General features: G+C 34.4%; 1 protein-coding gene across 1 annotated transcript; it reads right to left on the bottom strand.

The window, feature by feature from the left end:
- Window positions 1–451: 451 nt before the first annotated feature.
- LOC107755600 (synaptophysin-like) lies at window positions 452–9,803 on the bottom strand. Its single transcript, XM_016572488.1, has 8 exons — window positions 9,767–9,803; window positions 9,179–9,244; window positions 5,556–5,680; window positions 4,785–4,983; window positions 3,225–3,416; window positions 1,657–1,795; window positions 1,295–1,463; window positions 452–807 (listed from the first exon to the last, which is right to left on the bottom strand). Exons 1-7 carry the CDS (start codon window positions 9,782–9,784, stop codon window positions 1,312–1,314), a joined length of 891 nt encoding a protein of 296 aa, XP_016427974.1. The 5' UTR covers window positions 9,785–9,803; the 3' UTR covers window positions 452–807; window positions 1,295–1,311.
- Between the last annotated feature and the right edge of the window lie 613 nt (window positions 9,804–10,416).

Genomic DNA, 10,416 nt, shown 5'->3' with positions numbered 1-10,416 from the left:
ACATTTAACCAACGCGTAAAAGGAAATAAATCTTGTGCTTGTTCACCTGTACTTCCTGTTTCGCTTTGTTCTTTAGTTTTTCCAGTGTTCCTCAGTTTCTCTCCCTATACCAGTTTTATCTAAAACTACTGACTTTTGTTAACACTTTTAGTAGAGATTGACACATTACTGTTACACTATTTAATCTTTGTGTTCTCACGAACCTTAAAAGAAAGTTTCACACAAATAAAAAAGAAAAACACACAGTAAGAGGTTTAAGGTCAGTTCTGTGGGTTGAATGATGAAGGTGGTGTAGAAACAACACCACTACAATAAATAAAAACAAAACAAATGTGGAGACTACAAGTGAAATCAAAAAAAGCAACAGTTAAATTCACAATACGGTATATCTATTTAAATATAATTCATATTTACACCACACAGACAAACACATTCAGTATATGACTATAATTCATATATAATTCATTCAAACGGCTCCCCGTATGTAACATAGGTTTCATTCATTTTTTTTTTGGTAGCATATTCAAGTTTTTGCTTATCATAATAGGATGGATAATCTCCCGCTGGATTTGATGTGATAGACTTCATGTTGAAACGAGGGTCTCACCTCCTCCTGGGTCCAAAGCATTTTCCTTTAGCTATAATTTAGTAACAACCCTGCTAAGATTTCTTCAATGTGCTTTAGCCCTCACCCACCCCTTCCCTTTAAACCCATTTGCTCATACAGAAAGACTGAAGAGAGAGGAAACATACAGTAGCTAGTAGTTTCCATGCATGCTGATCACATGACCCATGCTGTGCTGTGATCTGTAAAATAGACAGATGTTTAAATGTTTACAATTTTCATTCATGAAAATGCATAAAAAAGTTCAAACAACAGTATATTTTTGCAGCATGCAGCATGTGTACTGTGCACAATATAGTTTCAGCATGCTGGAGATTTGCAACAGCAAAACAACAACAATAACAAAGTTTTGGTCGAAACAAAATTATGAAGGGCTTTTTGGTGCAAGAAACCTAACCTAACATTGTAAATGGACACAAATCACAAATATATACACTGTCATTCAAATGCTTGTGGTCAGTAAAATGTTTTAAAGGCAGTAAGATGCATTAAACGGATCAAAAAGTAGCAGTAAAGACTTTTATAATGTTACAAAAGATATACAAGTTAGAAAAAAAAAGGTATTATAGTCTAAAAATAATCTTGCATGGATTTTCAGTAGTGGGCACAGATGTTTGGACCACAGAATGTTATGTGTGTCATGTTCAGGTTCAGGGCTTGTTCACTCACCAGTGCAGAGCTGGAGCTCACATCTCATTGGAGAAGGAGGTGGGCTCACCCTGACCATACTGATTATAGCCTCCGCCTTCATATCCACCGCCCTGCTGGCCGTAGTCGGGCTGGTACCCGCCCTGAGAGCTGGCGTAAGGTTCCTGGCCATAACCTTCTTGCCCATAGCCTAGAAAAATACATTTAAAGGAGAATATAGTGTTAAGTTGTGACTATCATAAATATAACACCACAGAAATATCTTAATGGCCCCGTATTTAAGCTTAAAGTGATAGTTCAATTAATGACAGAATTTTCATTTTTGGGTGAACGAACCCTTTAATCCAGACATTAAAATCTTGTACTGTGACTGTAATGCCCACCCTGGCCGATGGAGTCTGGTGCTGGCTGCTTCTCTCCTGACGGCATGTAAGTGCCAGCAAAGGATGCAAGCCAACCGGTTTCCTTGAAGACGAACCACAGGTTCCCTGCCCACAGCACCACATTACAGAAGCCAAACGCCTGCGGGAATCAGACATATCAGCCAAATGCTTACTTGCACATATGCATTCATTTGTCTACCCAAATACATCTTCACCCTGCTTCACCTGATGAAGCTACTGACCGTTTCACTAGACTAAACATGTGCGGTTCACACTGGATGTTACAACATCATTCTTAGTTCTATTTTGACAACAAATTTGTTTTCTTGCCATTAAAAATGAACATTGTGGAGGGAAAAACTTTCCTATCTTGAATGTAAAAGTTTATTTACAGATGAATCAACATCATGAATCAAAGTTGAATCAAAGGTGTATTATATACAGCGGGTAAAATAAGTATTGAACACGTCACCATTTTTCTCAGTAAATATATTTCTAAAGATGCTGTTGACATGAAACTTTCACCAGATGTCGGTAACAACCCAAGTAACGAAATGTCCACCCTTGTTTCATCTTCATCATCCTGGTACTGTAGGTTTTGGGACTGAAGCAGCTAATATTAATTTCCACTGACTAGTTGCAGGATTGCTTTCTAATTACTGATAGATTTCAGCTGGTGTCTTGGCTTTTCATGCCCTTTTGCACCTCACTTTCTTCATGTTTTCAATACTTTTTCTCTGTGTCATTCAACTTTATTACACAGAACTTAATTTCTGAGCTTATTTGTTTTGTTTTCTTTGTATGTATGGATTACTTGTATTGTTACCGACATCTGGTGAAAATTTCAAGTCAACAGCATCTTTAGAAATATATTTACTGAGAAAAATGGTGACGTGTTCAATACTTATTTTACCCGCTGTATATACTATTATAGTAGTTATTAATAATATTTTTTATCATTTCTATATTTTCAGTTTAAAATGTGATTTTAGTTTAAATTTTAGTAATTTGTTATGTGCTTTTGTCATTTTATATGAGTTATTTTTAAATATATAATTTAGCTTTAATTTATATTTTTTATTAGTTTAGTTTTAACTTTGAATTTTTTTAGTTTTCAAAAGTTTTTCATTTTAATATTTCAAATATATTTCCGCTTTATTTCAATAAACGTTAACAATTTTAAATGGTTTTAGTTTTCATTAACAATAACAATACCGATCACTGTTAAATTTAGCAAACTGAATGAACAAAGGTTGTTTCAAAGTATTTCTAACATGGATGAATTATTTAGCATGAAATGTTGTTAACTGGAAACAAAACCCAGCTTTCATTATTTCAACCACATTTCAATGCTGAAGTTCAGTAACATTCTGGCTGGGTTTGTATACAGCAGTGCATAATGCAGCATAATTATCAGTGCATGATATCATCCAGGAGTCACATCAGCTTGTCATTCCTCATTTGCATAATGCTGAACCTGTCTCAACTGCCCACATGTGTCATCGTCAAATTCTAGGAACACATTTAATATTTGTGCATAATGACAGTGTTAAACTCTCTGTACCCACCACAGAAGTGTTTAGGCCGGACATCACGGGCTCATAGATTTCTTTGCAGCGGTTTTCCTCGCGGTCACACGCAGGGATGAGGTTAATGACCTCATCAGGGTCAGTGGCCCTCTTCACATCCGAGAGACCTTTGGCCCACGCCGATGAACTCACCAACCACATAAAGGTAAAAATAGCTGTCACCACAAAATCCTGTAGAATGACAAAACACAACTATAATTCAGATTTTGTAAGTTCATAATTATTATTTTTTCCACTGGAATACATATTTTAATGGGTTATATAATATTGAAATAATTAAATATTATGCTTTCACTGCCATCCTGATATGCTGTGACATTTCCCCTGTTAAAAATAATCTTTCTGACATAATATGTAAAGAGAAAGACATTTTTTTAACCTCATGGCTCCAGCAGGAGTAAGCTTTTCTTACAGTCTTTCACTATGGTTGCACTTTCATCAAGCTCAACAGTTCTCAATAGTTTTCCCATAATATGGAGAATAGTCATAGTGATCAGTTTATTATAGGAATATTATGCTTGGCACAAATGTAAGAATACTGACTAAATAATCTAGTGGATCCAGTGACATTTGTTAGTTAAGGCTGTTAGATATTTTGCACTCATCTTCAGTCTCATAACATTATATATTTTGACATATCAAAAAGAAATATCATGGGTTATTACAATTGTTGGTAACACCTTACTATAAGGTTCCATTCGTTAACATTAGTTAACTACTTGCTCGCCAATGGATGCTCTGCAGTGAATGGGTGCCGTCAGAATGAGAGACCAAACAGCTGATAAAAACATCACAATAATCCACAAGTAATCCACACCACTCCAGTCCAGTAATTAACATCTTGAGAAGCCAAAAACTGCATGGTTGCAAGAAACAAATCCATCATTAAAATATTTTTAACTTTTTACTTCTGGCTAAAATACAAGTCCATAATCCATAACAACACTTCCTCCAGTGAAAAAGTCCATCTCCTGTTGTCCTCTCACATCAAAATCCACAGACACATTTGTTTAGAGCTGCTTTTGCTGTTTTCTTTTCGTTTGTAAATGGTGCTTGATCTGTGTAGATTTCTCTCCTGATTCATAGAACTCAGCAATATTATGGATTAATACAGGAAAACCCATTAAATGATGGATTTGTTTCTTACACTTACAAAGCTTTTGGCTTCTCAAGATGTTAAGTGATGGACTGGAGTGGTGTGGATTACTTGTGTATTATTGTGATGTTTTTATCAGCTGTTTGGACTCTCATTCTGACGGCACCCATTCACTGCAGAGCAAGTGAAGTAATGATACATTTCTACAAATCTGTGATGAAGAAATAAACTCATGTACATCTTGAATGGCTTGCGATTGGGCACCTTTTCATTTTCAACTATTCCTGTCATGGACCTGAGCTAACATGAACTAACAATTAACTTCAATAAATAACATTAAGAAATATCAATAGCAATTGTAGCATATGTATTGTTAACATTAACTAACAGGACATTGTAAAATGTTACTAAATAGTTTACAGCAAGAAGACTGCAAGACTCACAGCCTGAGCTCCTCTGTTTCCCTCGCGGTATTTCTCCAGGAGGAAGATGTACACAGAAATGGCTGCCATTGAATAAAGGAAGGAAAAGACACCGATGGTGACAAAGAACTCAGCAGAGGAAGAGTTGTTTCCCACCAGAAACAGACGTTCAGGCTCCGGCCCTTTACACGTAGGAGCATCAAACCATACCTGGTGCAGTCTGTGGAGAAAATCACTTGGTAAATGTCTGTCAGCAGTTACATTCCCTTGACCAGATTCAAGTTAATTCACTAGAGTAAGTTTAAAACATTAACATTAAAGACTTTTTAAGACACTTTAAACCCTTGTGAAGCAGTGGCGCCTTCAGATGTACAGCATGACAGTTTTCCCTGCCAATATTTCTGCAGTTATTACAGTATGTGTATGTCCTGTGTTTCTGATGAAGGCTATCATTTGTAAATTAATTCTTTTTTTTTCAGTTCTAATTCTTTTAATTCTTTTTTTCTTCTTCTTTTTTTCAGCCAAGTGGGTTTACAAAACGGCCTGAATCGACTCACATTCATCTGGAACATTCATCGTTTTTAAGATCTGCACAAATAAAATTAATACCATATGAGCGGGGTAGGGCAATGTCTATAGTAACATATTAAACTGTTCCATGACTTAAAAAAAAAAAGCATGATTTACAACTCAGATACAAGTTTTCCCAAAAACAAAAAGTTTTATAAAAATGATACATGATGTCTGCTGTGCCGTGATCTAGCTGGACGGGAATGGCAGTGGGACACTGACCTGAACGGGTAGCCAAACTCAACCTCAATGCTCAGGTCACTCTCTGAGCGGTTCTGACACTCCACGCTCATACGAAACAGTCCAGAGTAACCGCCGCAGGTGGAGAACGCAAAGATGGCAAAGAACTGAGGAGGAGAAGAAGAGAGAGTCGGTTATTCTGAATAAGTGTGCAGAAAGGCAACTAGCATGAAACAGATGCTCATGTACAATAATCAGCGGCTCCCAACCTTTTTTCCTCAGGGCCCCCCCTACGTACATATGTGACAATCTGAGCACAACCCCCAAATATATATATATATATGCACATTATACTAATAATATTACAAGTTTTAGAAAAATATCCATTTAGTTGCAGTCTGGAGCCCTGGTTGACTACTGTCAATTACACTTTTATTTAATTGTTTATTTTATTTAATTGCCTTATCTTGGCATTGTAAGCATATGATTTAAAAACATTTTTATATAAAAGTATTAGTAGAACATTTTATACATCTTTATTTGACCTCAAAGCATATCAGCAACCCCCCAACCCCCCCGTGAACTAAAATACATTTCACTGTATTTTAACAAGCAACATACAGTATAAATCACACAAAAAAAGTAATATTATAGTTACGTTTTACTAGTGGCCAATTTTTGGAAGGGCTTTTTTTCCTTTTCTATAATTACAATAATGCAGTATCAGTCACACTGCATTATGGGCTCAGACTCCAAAAATGTTCCATGAAGCAAAGATGGCAAAATTATATATGTATGGAAAATATTTCCATATTTACTCTATATACAGTGTATATGTATATGGCTGCAAATGCTGAATTTTCTGCATCATTACTCCAGTGTCACATGATCCTTCAGAAATCTTTCTAATATACTGATTTGCTGCTAAAGAAACTGAAAACAGTTGTGCTGCTTCATTTTTTGTGGAACTGTGATTCAATACCATTTAAAAAAATGTACCATTTGAAAAAACAAACAAAAAAATAAATGAAAACTTCTATTTAACAAGGGTGCATTAAATCATCAAAAGTGGCAGTAAAGACATTTATAGTGTTAGAAAAGAATAATATTTCAAATAAATGCTGTTCTTTTGAACTTTATATTCATCAAAGAATCCTGGAAAATTGTATCATGATTTTCACAAAAATATGAAGCCATTTTCAACTGCTGAACTGGATGATAAGCCTATTAGCTTTGCACAATGCAAGCTGGATAAGAAATGTTAACTATTCAAAATGTTACACACTATCCATCAAAAATTAGGTGTAAATAATGATTTTTAATGTTTTTAAAAGAAGTCTCTTATGCTCACCAAGGCTTCGTTTATTTGATCAAAAATACAGTAAAAAGAATAATAATGTGAAATATTATAACAATTTAAATTAACTGTTTTCAATTTGTTAATATATAAAAGTTAATGTATAAAGTTAAAGTTCTAAAGTAAAGTAAAAGTTTTATTTCTGTGATCAAAGCTGAATTTTCAGCATCATTACTCCAGTCTTTAGAGTCACATAATCTTCAGAAATCATTCTAATATGCAGATTTGACACATTTATTATTATCAATGTTGAAAACAGTTGTGCTGCTTAATACTTTAGTGGAAATTATTGATATTTTAGAATTTTTGATGAAGAGAATTTTCAAAAGAGCAGCATTTATCTGAAATAGAAATATTTTGTAACATTATAAAAGTCTTCACTGTCACTCTTGAACAATTTTAATGTATCCTTGCTGAATAAAAATCTTAAAAATCTTATCCTTGCTTTTAAAAATCTTACTTAACCCAATTTTGAATATTTAAATGATATATTTAATGATATAATGCACGTCACAACTCTGTTCATTAATTTGCACTGGCTAATAGCTGCTCGCATAAAATTCAAGGCATTGATGTTTGCCTACAAAACCACCACTGGCTCTGCACCCCTTTACCTAAATTCATTACTTCAGAGTTATGTGCCCTCTAGAAGCTTGCGTTCTGCAAGTGAACGGCGCTTTATTGTTCATCCCAAAGAAGCACAAAATCACTTTCACAGACTTTTACATTAACTGTTCCCTCCTGGTGGAATGACCTGCCCAACTCAATCTGAGCAGCTGAGTCCTTAACCATCTTCAAGAATCGGCTAAAAACACATCTCTTCCATCTTTACTTGACCCTCTAACTCTAGAACTCTCTATTCGAATTCTATTCTTTACACACTATTTTAAATTCGACTAATATTCATTCTTTATTCACAATCTCCTCATCACAGGCAGGCACAGCACTCATTTCAGCATGTGTTCGTGTTTGTGTGTGCGGTCTGCGTCACTCATAGCACGTGCCTATATCGTGCGCTATATCAAACTTTTTACATATCGTTATCGAAGAAGGTGTACCGTCGATAAATATCGATACTGTTTTATCACCCAGGCCTATCCTATAAGAAAATTGACATTATGATCATGTAGGATTGGTTCCAAATGAGGAGAGGAGTCCTAAAGGATCCTTCCTTTAGGATTTTCAACTGTAAGGAATAAATGAGAGAAAGAATAATGAATGATGTAACTAAAATTCCGTTTTTTTTTTCTATTGTGATCCTAACAATTTATAGAGGCATGAAAATGCCCTAAAGCACTGTGCTGCATTTATTGGCTCTAGTTTATACTGAAGTCAGAAATAAGTTAAAAACATTTAGATCACTGTTATGTTGTCATCATATAAAAATGTCTATTATTGTATATTAAGATATTAAATCTGTTTAAACTATTCAGTTTATTTTTTCAATTTTTAAATAACAGTAGCTCAATCAATGTGGGTTGAATTTGTGAATGCATCCAAACCATATTTATACAATAAAGCCTCATTTCAACCGCAGACTTTGGCATCATTCTGCAATTTTGACAAAGTTTTGCTGGAAAGAACCAAGACCATATGTTTACTGAGGATTCATGCCAGCTCTGGTCTCTAAATGTCGGTCTAATTCTGAGCAATTAATTGTTGTAGGAAGCTTTAAATAGAAAATTAGACAGAACTGGCCATAAACACATGGCATATCACAGCGAACCAAAGTGCTGTGTCAGAAGGACCCAGTATATCAGCCTAATGTTTTAATACAGCAGAATTTCAGGAAAAATTTTTTTAAAAATGTAACTGAATTCAATTATTGTAATTAAATTATTAATGTATCAATAGTGTATTAAATTATTAATGTAAAATATGTATTTTACAACTTCAAACATGCACACACACACTTGTTTGCAAGCTCACAGGTTAGAATTGTAGATGATTCATAAGACAGCTTTGATTTCGTAGATCTCTTGACTGTAAACTAGCTTCAGGTTCCTCTCCAAGCGTGGGTTACGTAAGCAGCAGTGACCGTTCACAGCCTACCACTCCAGCTGTGAACAATACCATGCATGTGTGTTTTGTTTACCGCCAGCTATTATTGAGATTAACTAGATTTGCAATTCTTGTAAGAAAATAATACCAGTGCTTTCAGTAAAATTACAGTTTTTCAAAGTTGCAAACCTAAGATATTCTGCAGTTTTGTAGAAGGAAATAATATAAAGGAAAGAAAAAGGCATTATGTTTTAAAAAAAAATAGCAAGATTAAAAACAACACCTTGCAAGGTCTTTAGTTACTCACCCATTGTAAGATTTTAATGAACCCTAATGGCTGTTTGATGACTGTGAACTGCCCAGTGGAGACCAGCTAAAAAATAAACACGTAAATAATATCAGCAACAAAAATTACAGCTTTACAAAACACCAAACCTGGTATGTGAAAAATGAGTACACTTTAGCACACTTTTAAAAAGAGTACTTACTGTATATATACTTCAGTGTGAACTGATGTTTTCAGGCACTTAAATGCATGTTAACTGCAAGTAAAGTTGTATTTAAACTACATTAACTACAATAGAGTGGCTTTCTGAACCACTTAAGTAGGACTATCCTTATATGTAATGTCATAATTATTTATATTATCTTTGAAATATGTTTAGCTTAATGTACTGACAAGCACGTATGTTAAAGGGGTCATATGATGCGATTTCAAGTTTTCCTTTCTCTTTGTAGTGTTACAAGCTGATTGTGCATAGATAAGATCCCTGAAGTTGCAAAGACTAAAGTCTCAAACCCAAAGAGATATTCTTTATCAAACTCTGCCATGTGTGATGAGTTTGCAGTACATTGCAGAATTGATTCGGTGAATAGCTGTGATTGAAAGCCCTACCTGTTTGACAACATCCATCTCGACCGCCTTTCGCTGATAAACGAGGATCAGATGAGTGGAGGTAGAGCGCCGCTACATCCGGGTCACCGCTCACGATAATCTGTCGCTCAAGTCATGCTCCTCTGTCTGATGCTTGTCTAATTTTTAATTTCATTTTTTTTTTAATTCAATTTTTAATTTATATTTTAGTTTTAATTTCATGGGTTAAAAAACCCCCATAAATATACAATTAATTAGAATTAATATGAACAATAATTGAATAATAATATTAATAATAAAACAATAGAACAATAAATAATTATTTATTATAAATAATATTAAATTAAAAACAAGAACATTATTACATTTACATTTAGTCATTTAGCACAGACGTTTTTATCATGGTTTTTATTCAAAGCGACTAATAAATGAGGATGATAATAATCAACAAAAGAGAAATAATATGTAAGTGCTATGACAAGTCTCAGTTAACCTAAAGCAGTACACAATACAGTTTTTTTGTTTTGTTTGTTTTTTATGTGACCCTGGATGGACCACAAAACCAGTCATATGGGTCAATTTTGTGAAATTGCAATTGCTTTGCATTGATGTATGGTTTGTTAGGATAGGACAATATTTGGCCGAGATACAACTGTTTGAAAATCTGGAAT

This window comes from Sinocyclocheilus rhinocerous, unplaced genomic scaffold (assembly GCF_001515625.1).
Source record: "Sinocyclocheilus rhinocerous isolate Xijiao unplaced genomic scaffold, SAMN03320098_v1.1 scaffold652, whole genome shotgun sequence".
Lineage (NCBI taxonomy): Eukaryota > Metazoa > Chordata > Actinopteri > Cypriniformes > Cyprinidae > Sinocyclocheilus > Sinocyclocheilus rhinocerous.
This window is presented reverse-complemented; position numbering and strand designations above follow the sequence as displayed.

Excerpts from the sequence above, each read along its gene's own strand:
- LOC107755600 (XM_016572488.1), bottom strand. Across the intron at positions 4,984-5,555 it reads GAGTTTGGCTACCCGTTCAG|ACTGCACCAGGTATGGTTTG; the intron begins GTCAGTGTCCCA and ends TTTTCTCCACAG. Across the intron at positions 1,796-3,224 it reads CCGGCCTAAACACTTCTGTG|GCGTTTGGCTTCTGTAATGT; the intron begins GTGGGTACAGAG and ends TGATTCCCGCAG.